The 20,858-nt window shown below is 44.8% G+C and overlaps 1 protein-coding gene and 1 long non-coding RNA gene across 3 annotated transcripts in view; one reads left to right on the top strand and one right to left on the bottom strand.

Annotated features, from left to right (window-relative positions):
- The window catches only part of CTXND1 (cortexin domain containing 1), a 31,972-nt gene extending 17,888 nt beyond the window's left edge, over positions 1-14,084 (top strand). For both annotated transcript variants that reach the window (XM_068203765.1, XM_068203766.1), the window contains exons 2-3: positions 9,024-9,198; positions 13,608-14,084. In XM_068203765.1, coding sequence (XP_068059866.1) covers positions 13,662-13,841 — 180 coding nt within the window. In that variant the 5' untranslated portion in view covers positions 9,024-9,198; positions 13,608-13,661 and the 3' untranslated portion in view covers positions 13,842-14,084. The remainder of the gene's footprint in view (positions 1-9,023; positions 9,199-13,607) is intronic.
- On the bottom strand, positions 12,855-20,419 carry LOC137481838 (uncharacterized). Its single transcript, XR_011003708.1, has 2 exons — positions 19,932-20,419; positions 12,855-12,977 (listed from the first exon to the last, which is right to left on the bottom strand). It is a non-coding gene; the product is annotated as an uncharacterized lncRNA (long non-coding RNA).
- Between the last annotated feature and the right edge of the window lie 439 nt (positions 20,420-20,858).

The following is a 20,858-nucleotide window of genomic DNA, read 5'->3' as shown; positions in this document are numbered from 1 at the left end:
CTGATTCCATGGAGATGTCTTTGGAAGCACCAAGTTTACTCACTGAGTATCACACTGTCCTCAGCCCTGACCCAGCAGATGTAAACAGTGCTGCCCTTGATTTTCCTGCTCATGAGGGACATTTACCACGACCATGATGACATTTGTGTTTTGCTTAGCCCCAAAGCACTGGGTTAAAGTGAAGCAGTCAGAAGTTTCTAGGTGCCCACGGTCTGCCTGGTTGAAGTCAATGCAGTTTTTATGAGGCATTTTATTATTAAAAGAATTTCCCTAGAAATCAACCCTCCCACTGCCTGTCCAACATTTACAAAACTAATTTAGTTCAAGGGTGCTTGCAGTCATGTAAATAGAAGCCAGACGTTTTTCTCTGCCAGGGGAAAGTCATTCAAAGAGAGGTACCCAGCCATGTGCAGGCCATATTTTAGCATGCCCATAAAGAGCTATATTCTTGCTGAGTGCTGTATATCTCAGAGCTTTTGAATGGTTTGCAGTTGCAGTGTTCCCTCAGCCCAGGAAAGGCGCCTGAGGCAGCCCCATCATTTACTCGGTGTGTCACTCCGGGGCTGCTGACCGTGGTAGCAGGACATGCATCAGGCTGTGTGTGAGCAGGCTCCCCAGCCTCCTTCCCAACTCCATCCACTTCAGCCACCAGCCCGTACATGACTTCCCTACCTGAGGCTTGCCACACTTACAGGAACTGAATTCTGTAGCACTCAGAGCTGAGGGTGCAGCTGGGGCAGTCATGTACATGGATAGAGATGCTGGAGGAAATCTCCATTTGCAAAGTTCACTTTGCAGAGGCCAGACTTACAGACTGGGGGCAGTGGTGGAGGTTTCTGCCGTTAAAAGAGTTTCCTTGTGTCTTTGCTTAACGTCTTCTCAGTAAATTATTAGTTTCAGTAATCCAGAAAAATAGAAGCAATAAGATTTTATTTGCCTTCCTTTGGAAGTGTTGACTCCTAACCTCAGCTAGAATTGAGGTCGGTGCTTTGCTGTTACGGGTGGCTTGAGCAATCCTGCTCTAAACGGACAACTTGAAACAAAACCTGTTCCCTTGCCTTGTCCTGCCATGACTGTGTTAGCTGCCCCTGCACAAACCCTGAGCATCTCCCACACCTCTGCATGCCAGGCTGTACCTACACAGAGGCTTCCACCCAAAGGAGAATGTATATTTTAGTATAGAGGGAACCATTTTCCCCCAGCCACAGCATCCAGATAGTTCTTTGTGTTAATCTACAGTGACATGGCACAAGATCTGAATCTTTTTTTCTGTGAATCAGAAACAATGCAGAACTGGACAAAACCAGTTGTCCTCGTTTGCCTTCTAAGAGAAGACTTATGCTGAACCACAATGGAGTTATAAATCGCCTTCTGCCACTTCACTCTCCCCTTCTCAATGAAACCCCTGCCTTAAGAAGTCTGACTGTTGCTGGCACATGAGCAGGAGCAGCTTCTGAGCACAGCACTGATGGAACAGCACCAGCAGAATTGCTGCTGAGCAACTGAGACGCAAGGGCTGCTTTGAGCTCAGTGTCCTGCCCTTCCAGATGCTCCAGGCTCAGCTGCAGCACATTGAACCTGTGGGAGATCTGGAGTCATCCCCGAACATCAGGCTCAGCACTAGGATCATCTAGAAGACCTTGCAGGGAAAACAGTCCAAGGGGAAACAAAGAATACTTAGTTAAAAAAAAAAAAAATCAGTTCCGTATCTGCATTTGCCCATACATAAAAATTTGCCTTAGAAAAATCTAGTTTGTACTGAGTCATGACTGCAGTCCTGTTAGTTCCTGTCCTAACATAAATCTTCACACAGAAGTACACCAAATGAGGTAGGAAATGTAATCCTAATGGTGTCATCGTGTCGTGCTCCCTGCGCAGTTTTAAAGATCATTGGCTGGATGCTCTGTACGTGTCTGGTGAGATGGTGCTCAAAGGTAATTGTCTCTTCTTCAGCACACACAGATGTGGGGATGGAATTCCTCTATGTTAGATGTATACTTGCTTCTGGCCCAAAGTCACCTGTACTGCAAAGCAACTCTCCATTGCCTGCATTTGCAATTAATTAAACTTCCAAAAGCATGGGCATAAAACGGGCCTGTGACAATAAAGAAATAGCAGCCATGGACAGGCAGAGACCCACTGGGACACATCTCACCTTATTATTCATAGGACTGAGCTGTTTGAGTTTAGTTTCTTTTCATGCATGAAGAGCTTTTGAGGAATCTCATTATTGCACTGAATATAAATACATTCAGGAAATATGAAGAGACAGAAGTTAAACTAGAAGCAAAGATCAGTGCCCGGTTTTAAAAGTATTAGTGCTGTATTACTTACAGATAGAAATAGAGATTGAAGCTGAAATTGGATCAGATCTTAAATATCGTTTCTTCTCTTAAAGGGACTTTCCAGAGGCAGCCCAAAAGCATTGGCAATCCAAGAAATAACATAAGAAACCTGTTGCTGGGCAGCCCAGTGGTCTGAGGGGAGATGCTCCTTAGGGACAGTGTGTCACATTTGGCAGCCCATCCTCCAACACCCACAACTGCTGTTTTAGGAAGTCATGGGGAAGAGCCCTGATTAGTGGTTTCAGGGTCTATTTCTGGACCAGTTGTCTGTAATTCATCCAGTTCAAAAAGCCTGCTGGTACTGCCTCCAGTCCTCTGTGTAGCAAGTTTTGGGAAGTCACTACCTGCTGAGCAAAGAAGCCCTTTTTTCAATAACAAGCTGGTTGTCTATTAGTTCATTGAATGCCCCCAAGTTTACCTGTTTTGTAAACTGGTGATTTTTTTTTTTAAATTGGGAGAAAACAATTTTCCCACTCACCTGATCTGTGATTTTTTTATCTCAAACATGATTCCTCAGCCACCTTTTCCCCATCTTCTTCAGACACTTTTAAAGGAACTGATCATCCCTTTGATAATTTTAGTTATCCTAAAGAGAACTCCCTTGGAGCAGGTAACTATTCCTCAGCCCACTTCTCTGCTTTCAAACCACAGTGATCCCAGTCCATAAAAAAACAAATAAAAAATGACAACAAGGGTTAAAAGAGCATTTATCTGGGCACAGTCAGAAATCAGTGTGCTCCCTGCAAGGGAGAAAAGACCTTCCAAACTGCTGAGTCAGGTCAGGCAAGTCCTCGTGGCTCCCTGTACATTAGGTTCACTTAAAAATGTTCCTTGTGGCTAATGGTGCATTAATAAGGTATTGGCTGTCTGGGACTGTTGGGTGCTGTGCCAAAACCAGTCTTTTATAAATTGAACATGTACAAAGGTTCTAGCAGTCTGATTCCCAGTGACCCACTGACAAGCTTCTGATCTAGCTAAAGATGTGGAGATGGAATGTAATTGCTCACAATCTTTTTAATCAAGGACTACACTTCCAGTAATCTGCTGCAGTGACAGAGAAAACAACATCAGGCTGTAGCACACGTCTGGAATCAAAGCTCTTTTCTGTACAGTCTTAATTAAAGAGAGTTTCTGACTACAAGTTTTATAGAAAAGTCAATGAGCTTCCAGCTGAGGAAAGGACCTTTCTTGATGTGATGAAAAGGCTGCACGTATACTTAGAGAGTGTACATGATCAGAAAAAAAACCCATGGAGAAACACAGGTAGCACTCAGGCCATGGTTATACTTGGGAATACCTTCAATACAGATTGTGATGAGAGGGAAGGAGGAATGAAAAAGGATCAGTCACCCCTAAAACAAACAAAGCTTTGGCCAAAGCCATCACTAGCGCGGACCAGAACTCCTGCAGGGAAGTCAAATTAGAGCCTGGCCTGGAGCAACCCCCCAGGGAATGGGTACCTGAGGACTCACCTAAAGGTGGCCCAGGGAACATGCCCCAGAAATGAGAACACAACCAGGCTGATAATCTTGGGGGGGCTTTTCACTGCTTGGACAGTCCTCAATGTCAGGCTGTGCTGGTCATCACTAAATTGGTGTTCTGCCCACCTCCTGCCACCCAGTCAGAAAAGGCCCATTGTTTCACCATTCTGAGAGATCATTTTTGACTGTTCTCTGTCTTTGATTAAACAAACTGCATTTTATACCCATCCATCTGGCATTTCTAATAAATACATTCTGCTACTAAGAGATACTCAAAGTTTACAAGTTTAATTTGTCATCCCTCTGTAAAACCACATTGTAACATAACAATCTGTCTGTCACAGAGGCCAAGTTTAGCAGAATTTCATAGAATCACAGAATGGTTTGGATTGGAAGGGACCTTTATAGGTCATCAAGCTCCAAGCCCACTGCAATGAGTTGGGAGATCTGTAATTAGATCAAGTTGCTCAGAGCCCTGTTCAACCTTACCTTGAATATTTCCAGAGATGGGGCATCCACTACCCTGAAGTGTTTTACCACCCTCCTTGTAAAAATATATATTCTTCCTTGTATCAGATCTAAACAGATCCTGTTTTAGTTTGAAACCATTGCCCCTTATCCTAACACAACAGCCCCTGCTAAAAAGTTTGTCCCCATTTGCACAGGCAGCCTTTTACCAGCCAGCCTTGATGCCAAAAACCAGCCTTGAACACATTTGATTTACTGCAATAGAAATTGCCCACATGTCCTGGGAAGGACAAGAGACAGAGACCATGAGCAGCTGGGGCTCAGAGTCAGGATCCTGACTGCTCCTCACTCATCTCAGCAATGGGCCATTTATCCTTTCGCCCAGCCTCGCCTGGCGACATGCCAAATTTGGAGGCTGCTATATTTGTTACCTACCTACAGGGCTATAGACTAGAGCTCAATTATCCTTAAATTCTTATCAGGATCCTTCACTCCAGCCAGGGCTGTCATGGAAAATGTAATGCATGTACCGACTCAAGGTTTTGGTTCATTTGTAATAAAAATCATCTGGCCTCTCTCTGAAGGAAGATGCAATCCATCCCTGTTGGGAGACAGTGGAAAATACAGTTTATGTGGGTGCCAACTAAACCCTCATCAGAAAGAATCTCTTGTGCAGTGTTCACGTGCAGAGCTGTGCAGAAAGGGGTGGGAGTCTGAAAACAGGAAGATTTTCTGTGCTGTTGAGCTGTTTGGCTGCTCACCCTGGTTCCAGATGGTGCTGGAGGCACTCAGTGCCTCTGAAAACAGGCCAACTTTCATTCTCACAGTTCTTATAGTAGCAGGATAAAAACTGTCCTCTTGAGAAAAGAAAACAGGGAAAAACTAGTAATGATATTTCTGCTTCTCCTGTTGGCAAATTATAGCTGGAATTAGGTAACATGCTGCAACAATTCTGGTTTTCCAGCTGGAGAGAGAGAAGCTGCTGTGAGTGTCCCACGTAGCACAAGGCTCTGCTCCCTGGAACAGCCCTAACCCAAACTCATTTGGATCCCCTGGGGTCCCTAACTTTTCATTTCAGACCTTCAATTATTCTTTCCTCCTATTCCTCACACCAGCAAGGAGAGGTAAATCTGTGTAAGCAGAGCTGGTTTTGCCATTGTTTTCTAAGGGTTTCTCATCCTTACCCAACAACAGTTCTGGGCTCTGGGGCTGCTCCTCCTGGGGGTCCATTTCTGCCCAGTGACCTGGCAACAGAGGCTGACAGGGTTACACCTCATGTCCTGCTTTGCAGTCAGCTCCATATTTCTACTACAACTCAGACTTATTCATTCAGTCTTTAGGACTCCTTTGCAAGATTTTTTTTTCTTCACTTTAAGGTAGGATGTGGTTGAGCTGGCATCACAGCCCTGGTTGCATCACCACGAGGCACCCGAGCAATAGCACAGGAGGTTTTGTGCACGAGCACAAGCTGCAAACATCCATCCTCAGCATCCCCTGCAGATGGGGGGATTGGTTCAGAAGAGGAACAGGCAGGAGCAGTGACTTTGATGGAAGCCCCTTGTAAAGCCTGTGTCAGTTTGTCTTGTTTTGAGCCAAAACACACTCTGGACTTTGAGCTTTATTTTTGCTTATGTTTAATTGATCAAATCCCTCTCCCCACAAATTTCTGAGGTATCTGAGAAAGGCCTGCATTAAAAAAAAAGTGTATTAATTAGTTATCAGTATGGATTAAAGAGTACCTGCAGCTATTACAATGGCAAAGCCACCTGTAACTATTTTGGGTGTTTTGCTGCTCATTTATAAAAACTTTCTTGACTAGGAGTTACCTTCATTAGCAAGAATTTTACTTTTGATTTAAAATAAGTGATTCAGAGAAGAAGCAGGGCTATATGATTCCTTTCTGCCTATATTTGTGGCAGTTCTACAGGCATAACCCAGCTATTTTTGCTGTGAATTCATCCACAATACTTTTCCTCAATTGTAAAAATATTGATACAGCCTCAATCTGATCTGTATGTAGTTTTTCAAGATGAAAGGGCAAAAGATGTGTCTCTGAGAAGTATCCTACAAGTTAGAGAACACTGAACATCATCACCACAAGGTAATATTTATGTAAAAAGGAGTTGCTGTTCTACCTTGAAGTGAGCCTTTTGTTTTTGTAAAAGAAAAATAATAATTCAGAGCAGTACAGAAAAATATGGGTCATTTTTCCTCCTTGTCAGCTTTGCTGCAGTGAAAAATTTCTCCATAATTTTGCTTATAATTCTCCTGGCTAACAGTCATTGTTTAATTTATAAAGTAACTGCCAGGACCAACAGGCATGTTTGTCTCCTTTCAGAGGATTTAAACAGCAGAGAGTTTAAAAAGCAGATACTCCATTAAAATGAGTTTATATCATATCTATTCAGACCTTACAAGCCTTGGCTTAAAAGCCTAATCCATTTGTTTCTCTAAGACTCCTTTATGTTTGCCTCTTGCCTTGATGAAAGGGGATGCTCTCAGTGCTTCACAGCAGTGATAAGGAAAGCAGCTTCAGCCCCCTTATCAAAATACACAAGGACTGAAGGATGGTCCTGCTCAGACAGATGTTCCTTCTCAAGCTCATCCAAACTTTTCATATCACAGGTATTGCTTTGCATTTTCCGGGCATTATCTCCTAAAGGATGAATCAATGTTCCCAAGAGCCCCTGGGTGGGAGCCAGCACTGCAAGGATGGGCTGAACCACGTTGTACAGTCCCTGCAGCTCTCCCACCACAGCAGAAACACAAACAGGGAACCAAAGGAATGTCCCTGCAGCTCACACAGGATCACAGAGCTCCCTTCCCCAGGGATGAGCCTGCCCAGCCCAGGACAGTACCAGGGAGGGGAGGCACAGTCCCTGGGCTGGGGTGTGAGGGAGCACTGGATTTCCCTTCTCCTCCTGCTCCCCTGTGGTTTATAAAGCAGCTGAATCAAAGACAGCATCACAGCATCATCCTGCACTGCCTGCCCTTGTTTATGGTACTCCTATCACTTCCCACTCTCACGTCCAGCCAGCAACCCATCGAGTGCATCACTGATCCTACCCCTCTTTCCTACCTCTGCATGACCACTTCCAGCCTCTGAGAAAGATTCCCAGATGTTCTCATCTCAGCAAAGTTTAATCACGGATTTTTCACAATAGTTGAGCTCTGGGAGGCTGGAAACACTTTTTACTCCAGATCCCAGCTGTCCATCAGTTCACTCAATAGATCTGAAAAGCGACTTGTTCCCAAGCACAACCATCTATTTTTTTAATCCTTTGTTAATGAGTAATTCCACATGCTCCTTGAAGTGAGTGAGAAATGATTATTTGATTTAGGATGCTCTCAAATGATAAGCAGCCCACAGTTATTTTTAAGTGTATGCTGCATCTTTTTCTCAGTGAAGATTAATGTTATTCTTGCCATGGGGCTATGTAGGAAGGAAACATTTGTGCAACAGCAACTTTTAAAACTTTCCCCAGATTGATTTATGTGTTTATTTGTTTTCAACTTTTGGGCTCTTGTAAATGATGTCTCTAGTCTTCTGATGGAATACTGGCATCCAGTGATTTACAACTGGCTAAAAGCAAGTGTGGAGGGAAGATTATTTGTCTCTTGACCGTAACTGAGGGCTAGATCGAATAAAGGAGTTTGTATAAACTAAGCTAAGCATAAAGATTTAAAGTCATTATGTAAAGCAAGAAATAAAATAGTCCAACAACCAAAACAAAATGCCAAACAGTAAGTTAAAAACAAAGATTAAACCTGCCTTCAGCTATACAGGAAAAATCATGCTTATAGGAAGGCAGAGTTACTGAAATGAAGTATTGATTTTCTGCTGAAAGAATTGTAAGTATGAAAGGACAATTAATTTTTAGACTAAGCTAACGGTCACATTATTGCTCTCTGGGTGTAGCAAGAAGCTCATCTGTCTGTATCTATCTACAGCATTTGACTCCTGTGCTCAGAGGCAGTGAGTTTTTAATCGAAACTGGATTGTTAAGAATATTAGAGTATGATCAAGTGTCCAGGCTATTTCTGTGGAGATTTGAACTTCAAATTGAAGGTGACTTCGTTTGACAAACACACACAATACCTGTCTGCAGCAGCATTTCACCTTCCTTCCTGGCCACTCACCTCTAGTCCCTTGCCTGAGCACACCCTGTCCTGCTGAGTGCCCTCACAAGGGATTTGGGCTCATCTTTTGGCTTGTTCTTCTCAGCCTTCCCATCCTACACCTTAGAACTCCTTTCCACAACAATGTGTAAAAGCCAGGTTTGTCATCCAGCAAGTGCTGCTGGCTGAAACTATTTTGTGTGCATGTAAAAAAGAATATTATCCCAAACCAGACTGACAAAAAAAAAAAAAAAAAAAGGCAAATAATTAATAGTTTTTAAGTCCTGGTGTATCAGTTCAGATAAATCAAGCAGTTTTGTTTAAACAAACCATCCAAGCCCTAAATAAATATGCAGCATCAATTCAAACCTGGCTGATCTTTCACTGTGATTTAAAAATAGGATTTTCTCCTCGTTTAAGAAGAAATATTGATATGACCTTAGGCTTAAACGTTGCTTTTCCTCTCATAAATGTTCTTCCAGGGAATGTGTGACAAACGAGTCCATGCTGTGCATCCGACGGCCCCAGGCTGTCTCTGGAGCGCTGAACGAGCCCGTCCCGCCCACATCCCATGTGAGGAGCAATTGTCAATTATTATTTTTTTTTTCAGAACACCCTGGTGAGAACTGCTTCCAGGTCTGGGTGGAGGTGAACCTGAGCAGAGCCCGGACGCCGTTAAAGCCCCTCTGACCGACAAAACTTTTAAAATATGACTACAGGGAGGATTTCATCTCCACAATGCTGCTATGCTGGGATGTGACAGGCTTCCTACCCAGGTCTGGAAGGTATGGATCTGCTTCATACGTGAAATCTCATCATTTCCCTTCCCTTCCCTCCCTGCACATCTGTTGTTTTGGGAAAAGAGTATAGAAGAAAAAACAACAAAAACCAGCAAACCAAAACCAGAGACTGTTTTGAAATAAATCCTAAGGGTTGAGATGAGTTGAAACATGATTAACCAGCATAGGAAGCAGCTCTCTGCAAGGTATGTGGTTCATTATTAGTATATATTTAAAGTGACAGTGCCAAGAGTGTCAGCTCAGGGAAAAAAAAAAAACTAAAAATATATCTTTTAAAATATCTTGCATAGGTAGAGCTGATTGCAAAATTCAGGCACACTGATGAGCACAAATGTTACAGAGAGCCTGTAACAGAGCTGAAACACTAAGGAGGATGCCAACATCCTGCATAAGGTCATAAAAATTAAATATAATCTCTCTTCTGTGGCAATCCCTCATGAAAAGGGCACTGGGAAACAAAACAACCAGCAAAGAACAAATGCTCAGGATGGAGTCTTCAGTGAGGTACAGGGTTCCTGATCCCTGGGCCACATCCCTGACCCAGCTCCAGGGGCTCCTGACTGCCAGAACAGAGACACAAAACAAGCCAGGGGAGCAGGGCACCAAAACTGAGGATGCCAGCCCTTCTGAAGAGACACAGCTGCTGCCTGGTGCTGGCCCTCTGCAACCCTCAAGCAGCCAAGGGCACAGAGTCACTTTTGGTGCTGAATTACTCACCCAGCACAGCTCCATCCCTGGGTGAGCCTGCCTGTGGCACACACCTACTCTCAGGGAAGTTCCAGGGGGAGAGAGTGCACTGAAACACCCAGGGATTTACAGGAAGACATAGATTCAGGATGGCTAAATTGCCTAGTTGGAACCAGGGATTGTTTCTTTGTTTAGACCTAATCACATTTTCAACAAATCTGAAGAATTTTTAAAAAACACAATTCTACAGCTTGTTGCTGTCAAGCTGGGAAAAAAAAAGTAATTTTCTTCAATTCAGCTATTCAGAGAAAACTTGATCATTCAAGTGTGAAACTTTATAATTGTTTCTGCTGATTTTTTCCCCTCCATATACACAATGCTGTCAACATCAGCCCTGCTAGTAAACAAGAGCAAAACATCCAGCCACCAGTCTGTAGCTGGAGAGAGAGCTAATTTGAACAGCACTGCTGGATTTCTCACACCAGACCAAGAAAAACCAACTGCAAAACCCTTCTGCTCACCTGCACAGCACATCCCCAGGGCAGGGATGGAGGGCAGGGTGTGCAGGCAGAACATCCAGCATGGACCCCATCTGCTCCAACCTGGGAGGCTCTTCCACAGCCCACTCCAGCCTGGCTGTACTGCTGGGCACCAGGGGAGTGAGAAAGGAGAGCGGAGGCACTGGCCAGGGAAATGGGAATCAAGCAGGACAAGTTGTGCAGCTGTAACAGAGATGGAGGACCACAAGCACCTGGCAGACAGCAGGACACAGCGTGTCCCTGGTAGTATTTGGGAGCTGGACTTTCCCAAGAGGAAACAGTCCTGGTGAACACGTGCAATAACTCCTTTTGCATTTGTGGACTGTTCTCTGACCTAGAACAGTGATTAGCTCCAGCCACAATAAATTAATCTGAGACAGCTGCCCCAGGCACAGCCCCATTCCAGCACCCAGCTCTGCTCAGCACCAAGGACTCCTGCCCTGCCAAGCCTGCTGGAATGCAGGTGCAGTGACAAACAGCATGGAACACCACCAAGTGCCTGCTGGCACCAACCTCCCCCGACTCACACGAGCCCTTTGGCAAGCCAGACCTGCAGAGGAGGTTCCACTCTGACAGATGCAGGTGAGCAGCCAAGCTGAGAGCGAGGACAGTCAAAGCCAGATCCTTCTGGCCAGCCCCAAGAAACACATTGGCCATCAGCAGTGACTGCATGCAGAGCAGTGCTCAGCATCAAAACGTTACTGAGTTTGTGGGGGACCAGAAGGAGAGAAAACATGATTTATACAACCTCAAGAATACAGCTTTTTTGGACAGAAATATTCTTAGTCCCACTAAAAATGTCTATTTTTGTCAAAACAGATCAAGATAAACATGAAATCATTAGGTTCAAGCTGTCACTGTAATTTACCATGCAAACTACAGCTCAGATGTCACAGCCTTTCACTCTGCTCTCTGCCTGGCTATTCTTTCCAAAATGTGCTTTTCCCTTCCAGCAGGAAAGAATCCTCCAGGCACAGTCCTGGGGATGGAGGGAAGCAGAGGGATGCAGCACTTAAACCAGACTTCTATGAGATTGAGTGATGCCATTTTGAAGAGAAAAATCTCCAGGGGATGGATCTTTACTTGAAACCTCTGATCATTTTCTGAGTAAATTATTCATCTTTCCAAAGAAAGTACATTTGAGTGAAAATGCACTTTTCCCTCCAAGATCAGTACTGATGGAAATTACCAAGTATTTCTGCTATTCTGCAGGTGGTAACTTAGGGTGAAATGACCCCACATGGTACAACAGCCAGAATGTCAGGAGGGGAAAAATAATTTTAAAATCACACTCATCCTTGTTGGACCTTCACAAGAGCACTGCAGGAAAAGACTGGGATACATTAGCAGTTTTGATAACAATTTTTTCTTTTGCATTCATAAAGTATTCATACTTAATACTCAGCTTTGCTGACAAACATTTTTTTCATCAGATGGAGTTATAAACTGCAATGTAAGATCTCTTGGCTGATGAAACAGAATGGTAGAAGAGTCTCTTAGGAATATTAGACCTCTGACCAGGCAAGGTGAGCATTACAAGCCTGACCTTACTCCTCAGAGATTTCTTCATGAGCTCCTAAGGATGTGACTGGTAAATACATGCGATCATGAGATGTCTGCTTGGTTTCATTCACTTTGTGTCATCAGCTTCTTTCACTTCCCTGCTGCAGGACTGGCTGTAGCAGTAATTTCTATGCTTTCAGGAAATTAAAAAAAAACCTGACATCCTTGTGCTAAAAATAGACTCAAGAGCCCAGCTGATTTGTACTTGCCTTGTGGGATCTAGGAGGTTGTGAAGCTGGAAAACCACCTGAAAAGGAGCAAATTATGAGAGAGGGAAGAAGCTGTGAGTTTTTAAAATAAAAGGTCTTCAGTTCACCCTGAGGAAGATTTGCGGGGCACAGGGGTTCAGGAATCTCTGGGACACCCACTGGCAGCTGGCACAGCACGATGCTGCAGGAGGAAAACGCTCCAGCCAGATGTGAGCCACCACTGCAACGGCCCTGCCAGCAGCAGCAGCTCACTGGAAACACAAGCAGGCAAACTTGTCTGTGCAATAAAAGCTGGGATTTCCTCACTGTGTCAGTGTAGTAGTAGAGAGTAGCTGGGCTGTTTGATACCCCAGTTTCACCAAATCCTCTCTATCGCTCAATATCTTCTTGTTCCCCTCTCTCCTCTCCAGTTAAAGCAGACACTGGCTCTCCAGTTGATTATTGCATTTGATGTGAAAAACTTTGTTGTTTTGTTTGCTGTAAAGAGGCATTCCATATTCCTGACCCTCTACACTGTAATCCCCTACACTTCTCCCTCCCACCTTGGCCAAACATGGATGTCAGGAGGTTTCCCCATCCCTGGGCAGCGACTCAATTCTCTGTAAGGTCAGTTCCTCTCCTTCAGCACAACTGTGCAAAGCAGTTTGTGTTATCTGCTGGTGAACTGTCCAGAATCAAACTTTCAGAGGGATTCCATCACTGCTGAAGTCATTTTGGTTATGGATTCAGGTGAGGAGGCCAGAGAGACCTTCAGCTATGCAGACATCTGCAGTGAATAAGATAATTCTTGTTCTAATCACATAATCACCTGTACCTCTCTGGTTGATAAAACATCCACTTAAAAATTATATTGCTCCTACGAAGATCTTCTACTGCCTGGAGAACCTTGAGTACCAGAGATTAAAAGATTATGGAAAATAAGTATGCATAATTTTCACTTTGCTTTGTGCCAGTGAGAGACAGAGAATGTTTGGACAGAGAGGAAAATTGGGATAGAAACAGTCTGCTCTGCCATTTGTCTGATCTTCCACACTAGCAGAGGAATGGAAATATTTTTATGATTAGGAAATGCTGAGACAGGAACAGTGTCTGTGCCTCTTTTAAGAGATGATATTTCAAGCGAATAGTGCACATTCACTATTGCTTCTCATTTCTTTGTTAACATCTCTTTCCAGTGTCTAATATTTTAGCAAGAAGCATTTGTGTGCTAAATTAAGGTGGAGATGGAGGTTTCTTCTTCTCACAGCTCTCAGTCAACTGAGCTACAACATTCCCATTGGGTTTATTTCCCTGCAAGAATTTATCAGACCTGTAACAAGCATCCAGTACAATCCCTGATTTTCCCCATGGCCAGGAACAGCAATCCCTTGTGCCTGACACTGTGTTTGTTTTGCAGGTGCTCGATGATGTTAGGAGTAAATTCAAACCCAGATGAAGAGTGGCCTAAGCAATGGAGGTGCCAACCCCAGAGCCCGTGTACGTTGACGTGGACAAGGGACTGACGTTAGCATGCTTTGTCTTCCTCTGCCTCTTCCTGATTGTGATGATCATCCGCTGTGCAAAAGTCATCATGGACCCCTACAGTGCCATCCCCACGTCCACGTGGGAGGAGCAGCACCTCGACGACTGACAGGGGCTCCCCAAACACAGCCATGGGATGCTGTGGTCCTGGAGGCCTTGTCCCAGGCGGGGGCTGGCCCACAAACAGCCATCTTCAGATATGCAGGGCAAAGGCAATATCTCCAAGAGCACATAGTGTAAGTTCTTTTTGCTCAACAGGTCAAGATATCAGCAAGCCATTCTGGCAGCAGAGTTTACTACTATGCAGCAACTCTTACTTTACAGTTGTCATTTTAACTCAAGTAGCACAAGATTCTCCAGATTTTCCTAATAGAACTCTTGGTCTAGCAGTTTGTCCCACCCTCAATATCACCCACAAACCCAGGGTTACCATCAGTACCACGAAAAAGCAACAGGAGTATTCTGTCTTTCCTGGAGACAGATTGCTTCAAGTATTGATTGCTTCCTCTGTCATTGTGGGTGCATTTTAGGAAAGGCCCAGATTTCATATACCAGAGCATCATTAAATGCTGAAGTACCTCTGGCTAAGTAGAATTATAAAATCAGATTAATTCTGCCTCACTTGGTTCTGCACTTGCACTCCCTACACTGCAGCCATATTTCCAGTGAGCAGGATACAGAAGCACTCACACTTAGGGGGTCCTGGACTGCTGTAGACCCCATAGCACCACATTGCTCTATCCTAGTCATGCAAAAAACAGCCATTTCATCCATCATGGGCCCTTGGATTAGTCAGGCCACTGACTTTGAGCTTGGTAGGCACCAAAATCCCTGAAGCAGAGCCTGGACACTGCTGGTGTCAGCTACATAAAACTTGTGATTTTCAAAGAGTGATTCCACATGCTTTTTTTTTGCTGCTTTTTTTTTTTTACACCTTCTTTTGCTTCAGGTGTACTTCAGTGGGATGAGACAGAACTAGAATGACAAGGACGATAAGCAGAGAGACTTTTCTCCCAGCTTTGTCATTCAGACTCCTCAGCATAACATTTACAGTCACACACAATAATAAGCATTCTACCTCGGAGAATTTAATCTCCTTCAAAGGAAGATTTTCCCCACGAGTTTGTAAGGTACATTTCTTTCAATTCATTAAGACAGCCATTATGCAAGAAGGCATAAGTGAACATGGGAGCACTGGAAATTTATTATTTACCTTTGAAGAGTGGGGACTGCAGCATTCCAAAGTTCTCTATTCCTCAAATTCTAAGGTTTGCTCATGCCTGCCTTTTTTTTCCATGACTCCATGTTCAACTTATGGGATTGAAAGGGAGCAATTCAGAGCAGGTACTGCAACCACAGCTAGCACCATGAACAGACAAGGCTTGAAAGCACAAAACTTCAAGAAGGGCATTTCTCCTCCTCAGCATCCTACCTGACCCCCAGGTTCTTGCCATGAGACAATGCACAGTGGGTAGGAAAGGTGGAAGCAAAGGCTGTGATAAGAAAATTGGGACATGGACTTTGTAAGGCACTGTTCTAGCTCTGGCAGATTTGTTTGATGATCACCCAAGTCAGTTTTTGTATGCCTCAGTCTACTCATCAGTGAAATGGGTGCAACAATTTCATCTTGTCACACCTCATTTTGTCTATCTAATAGTTCCAGAAAGCACCTGGAGAGCCTTAGACAGGGACACAGAAATGAGGTTCTTACTTACACCTCTTCCTGCTAAAACCAACAAGGAAGGTCTGGGTCTTGTTACACTGCAGGACTCTGTTATACAGGCAGAGAACTTGTCCAGACCCTCATCTGCTCTCTCATTGCAGTATTTTGGGCCAAGCCAAATGGCACCTGGCTTTTTTGCATAGCCCACTGATTTCTGAGGATGTAAGGTGCTCAGCACTGCGAATACAGAGATCCCAAAACAGCAGGCTATGAGGCACATGGAGACTTTTGCATGGGTCTTTTGAACCACACAATTTTTGCTGATCTCCGTTGTAGGAGATCCCATTCCTGAGGCAGGAAATTCAAAGATTAGCTTTCCTCCTGGTGTCCTCTAGCAAGAGACCTCCACTGCTTCCATTACCCACTGCAGACTGCTCCTCAGGCTGTTATTTAGCCTCAGCTTCTACTAGCCAGGTAATCACCAGTAACAGAGCACTTTTTTCAGGCTTGAATGTTGAATGTTGATAGTATTTAAAGCAAACCCACAGTTCTCTATTATTGGAGAGCAAGTCTATCTGTACCACAGGAATGGATGTCCCAGCTCAAAGAACAACACTTCTGTTCCCTGGGCTATAAAGCCTGGAACCTGTTTTTTGTTGTTAAAACTTGTATCCCTCTAGTGGGGCTATTTACAAAATAAGCAAAATAACAAAATTACATCCAGGCTAGGGACACTTTCAGTGTGCAGGTCACCTGGCTGAGTTCACAGCTGGTGCAGAGCGAGGACAGAGCTTGTCCTCACACCTCTCAGTGCCAAAACTCCACTTGGTGTTTATCTGCATGCAGGACTCTTTGGCATTGCCACATGTCACTGACAAGCCCCAGCTCAGCTAAGGACTTATTCAGGTGCTTAAGTTTAAGCCTCTGAGCAGGCTGCCCAACTACAGAGACCAGGGTCAGTCCTGTGGCATGTCCCTGGCAGGGCAGGGACAGCAGCACACAGTCCTTGGAGGAGCAAAGCCTGTCTGAGAATGAAGGGTTACAAATGCTGAGGAAGCAAATTGACAAATTTGCTTTGCAAGGATGGCTGCCACTTTTTTCTCTCTTTGTCCAGCTGAACAAACCATTTAATGGATTTTCCTGAAAATGCTAATGAAAAGGCCCCTCTGGGTAGCATTATTTTCTAATAAAAAGGCACTTGTTCTTCTGGCATAGCCTGTCAAGTCCATCCTTCTGTTGACAAAAAATATCTTTATAAAAATCTGGATATTCACATACATGACTGTATAAAAGTCAACAAGATTGGTTTTTATAGAGAAAATGTAAATCTATTGATTTCTTCACTCTTGTGACCAGTGACAGGACTCAAGCCTGTCTGAGTTCAAGGAGCCTTCGGACAACACTCTCAGGCACAAGGTGGCATTCCTGGGATGTCCTGTGCCAGGCCAGGACTTGATGATCCTGATGGGTCCCTCCCAACTCAGCATATTCTAGGATTCATTCTAATTTCTGCCTTTCCCCACTGGTTACAATCACACAACCTCAGTCCTCTTTAACCAAAAGCAATACTGAACACCATGCCTAAGCCAGACAGGTTAAGCTCCTTCCCCTGGGGCCAGGACTGTCCCACCCAAGGGGTGTCACTGCAGCCCTGGCTGGTGCCAGCCCCGCTGGCAAAGCCGTGCTCACGGCCAGGGAAGGTCTCTGTCAGCAGGAGCTGCATCACTGGGCTTGGTAGCAATTCCAGCTGCATGCAACAAGTGCCTCTGCTAGTTTTGGTTCTTTTTTAATCATTGTGCCATACTACCAGCAACTGCACTCAGAGGATGTAAGTCAGACTTGTTGCAAGTGTATTTATCTAACATAATAAACAGCTTCGACATGGAAAACCTCCTTGCTGTCTCTGTTGTGGTTTTCTTACAGTTGCCAGGACATCTTTAAAAACAGTTCCACAACATAATTTACAAGAAGGGCATACATTCACGACAGCCTTCCTTGGAGAGTGAGAGCAGAGAACAACTCCCTGTGTAGCTGCACCACTACAGATTTTTGGAGCTCAGGGCAGAGCTGACAGAGCCCCAAGTGTTCCTGTGGCTCTGCAGAAGGTCAGCCTTTCCAGAGGGGCTATTTCAGATCACTCCCTTGGCCAGGAAGAGCACTCAGCTGAGCTTCAGCTCAGTGGGGGACTGCAGCATCTGTATTTCAGCAATTCATTATCAGTAACAAATTGCATACCAAAAGAAATAGGACCACTGAGACCAGAATCCCTCCTGCTAGCGACTGAAAATGAAGAGCATGGAGCATCTGTGGGGGTCTCTTTGAAGAAGATCCAGAGTATGGGATATGCAGGGTAAAAATCACCTAGGGAACTCCTCCTCTTGAAAAAGATGAAGAGACAAATTGCTAATTCTTTCATCTTGAAAAAGGGCTCTGTTGCCTGAAAGCTGGGTGCTTTATAGATCTGCTTATCCCTGCAGCAAGTCCTCTGGCAGCAGGATCTTTGTGCCTGGAACCCAGTTTGCCACAAAGACTAAGCCCCACTGACAAATCCTTACTTCTCTCCTAGTCAGAGTGAGGGGCTGGCGTCTTTACACTGTTTTCTGTACAGCTACTCTGGCTAAGGCAAGAGCAGACCTGAACTGAGGCCAGCAGCAGTTGAATTTGAGCAGACACCCTGGAACTGCTTTTCTGGAAGAAACAGGGACTGATGGCCAGCCAGAGACCCACATGATGCTGCTGCAGCCTGTTCTGGCCAAAGGTGTCCCCAGCTTGCTGGGTCATTACAGTCTGAGCAGGCAGCTTCAGCTCAGAGCCAACACAGGACTTGGATGGGGAAATGCTGTGCTCAGACTTCAGCCATCTCCTTCAGACTTTTTTATTTTTTTAAAAACCATTTTCATTAAAAATGGTCAATACCTTGATAGCCAGGAGGAAAACTCTGCTCACACACCCATCTTTAAAGCAATAAACAATTTGAAAATGCTGGTTGCATTTATTCTCAGGTCATCATATATAATTCAATTCACAACAGTGTTAAGAAACATTGAAGGACAGAATTCTTAGTTACAAAGCTCCATGTTTTGTACTGGAACCTAGCCAGGCAGCCCACACAGGGAAATCAGAAAACAAAAATGTATTAAAATTGCATTAAGTGTGCCAAAGCCATAAGGAGTGCAAAGTTTTTCAAAACTTATTTTATATTTAAGATTGATTGGATTTCTTCAGCAGCTGCTGTCTTGCCTCTGCAGATCAAAGGAAGTACCTGGTAGGGGTGAGCAGGCAGCAGAGCTGGGCAGACCTCAGCCCCTGCAGCAGATCCCAGAGCCCCCCAGACGGGGTCCCAGGACACCCAGAGCTCTGCAGGGCACTGGAGGTGCTGGCTGCAAGGGCTGAGCCCTGAGCACACCTGCCCTGGACCCAGTGCACAGTGAGGAGAGGGACAAGAAACCCTCCCTGTGCTTGCAGCTCCCAGCCAGCCCCTCAGTATTCATGGACCACGGGGTTGATCCTCCAGGCTGAGCCAAGGGATGCCCAGCTGCCACCAGGGACGTCTGCTCCTGCAGCATTCCCTTGGATGTTCACTAGCTGTGTTAACACCAGCCCTGTCTCAGCTGCTTATGGAGCAAACAATATTGAGCAAACAGAGCAAAATCAGAAAGCACAGGTCTGATTAAAAGGTCATAGAAACCAAGCACTTGTGCAACACAGAAAGAGTCGAGGTGAAGAAGTTCTTGGGAATGAGGGAAGATGAGAAGGAGGAACAGCTCACAGCAGATTTGTATGGAGCAGCATGATGCCAGTATCTCAGCATGTCCCGCACGTACTTCCAAAGCCTTCAATCAATTTTAAAATCCCAGAATGATCTCCTTCTTTCTCACTAAGCAGCAACTGTGTGGGCATTCTGAACAGAAGCAGCAATCAAACCTGAGAAATGGTCTCCTGCCTCACTGCTTAACACCAAAAGCTACGTGAGTATCACCTACCAGCCCTGTCCCTCCTCACAAAGTCACTACCTTGACCCTGAACAGCTACTGAGAGAGTGTTTTACTTTGAGTTATTGCTGCCTGGGTAATGAAAGAATTATGAATATTGCTGACCCAAACGCTTACATTAAAACTATTTTTTTTCCCAAGATATCGCATCCATTTCTAATTAGAATCTCTGCAGAAAACTACTTCAGGTGAAGAGTGCCTGCATTTCACAGCAAAAAGCCATTGGTTCCTTTAAATTCTGAAATACATTTTAAGGGTTTATTCCATGCTCTTTTTTTTTGACACTTAATTATACCAACAGCACTATTATAAATTACACCCAGCTTTTTCATTACACACCAACCAGACGACGCTTTGATCTGTAAGAAAATGCATCTCAAAGTACTAAACAGTGGCTGCCTTTAGTTTTGCTACCAGCAAAATAACAAAATCAGGTGGAATAGTCGCAGGCAGGATGATTGATTGCCTCTATGTCCACCCTGTGATAAAGCAGCACAACCCAGAAGCAGCTCCTGCACCCCTCCAACAGCCCAGCACTACTCACCCCTGGGATCACTGTGCTCCAGCACGGATTGCTGCTGGGAACTGCTGACCTCTGCTGAGTGGGAAACACCGGGCAGGAGAAGGATGCTCCAGGCCAGCACAAGAGCTGTGGCTTCCACTCAGACACACATTTCCATTTCCTCTGGTCATGAGCGATGCTCTGTCTCCCCACACAACGTTGGATGACCCTGAATGAGGCCTCTCAGGTGGCTGACACAGCAGAAAGGTTTTATTTTTGCCTCCAGGCTTCTGAAGATCCAAGAAGGATTTTTTTGTTCTACACACAGGTTACAAACCCACAAACCTGGTGCTGTGACAAGGTAGTGAAAAAGGAGCAGTGAGGTTTTTTTGTGGGTTTTTTCTACTTTTGTTTGAAGCCAGATTATAAGCAAACTAAGAAAAAATACATCTAAATAAAAAAAAAAGTAATCTCTAGAAGCAGAGACAGCCATGCTCAACCCTAACTGAAACAATATCTTCCAGAAATGCATGGGAAGCTCTTTGTAGAGGCAATCAACTGGCACTTCAAAAATAAACTTTTTCCAAGCACCCAGTCAGCCTGTTAGGCTTAAACACTCTCTTGTTCCAACAGCCTGATCTTTTCACCTGTCCTCAGCTTCCCCCACAACCAGAAGAAAGATCCATCATCTTCATTTTAAAGGATAAGGGTGCAAACTGCTCCCAGCTGCCCCAGGGGAGGTGGAGTAAGCAGGAGGTGCCCATACCACCTGTGTGTTTCCCAAAATTTGGGTCACAGGCTGCTTTCCCCCCAGGCAGTGGGTGCTGCTGGTCCCAGGCCAAAGCTGTTTTGTGGGCAGCCCTGCACATGCAGCACAGGTGTGCCCTTTGCTCTCCCTTGACACAGGGATGAGAATCAGCACTGCTGGTGGCTCTGGGCTCGCCGCGTCGGGCGAGGGCAGCGTAGCCA

The sequence above is a fragment of the Anomalospiza imberbis genome, chromosome 13, assembly GCF_031753505.1.
Source record: "Anomalospiza imberbis isolate Cuckoo-Finch-1a 21T00152 chromosome 13, ASM3175350v1, whole genome shotgun sequence".
Lineage (NCBI taxonomy): Eukaryota > Metazoa > Chordata > Aves > Passeriformes > Viduidae > Anomalospiza > Anomalospiza imberbis.
This window is presented reverse-complemented; position numbering and strand designations above follow the sequence as displayed.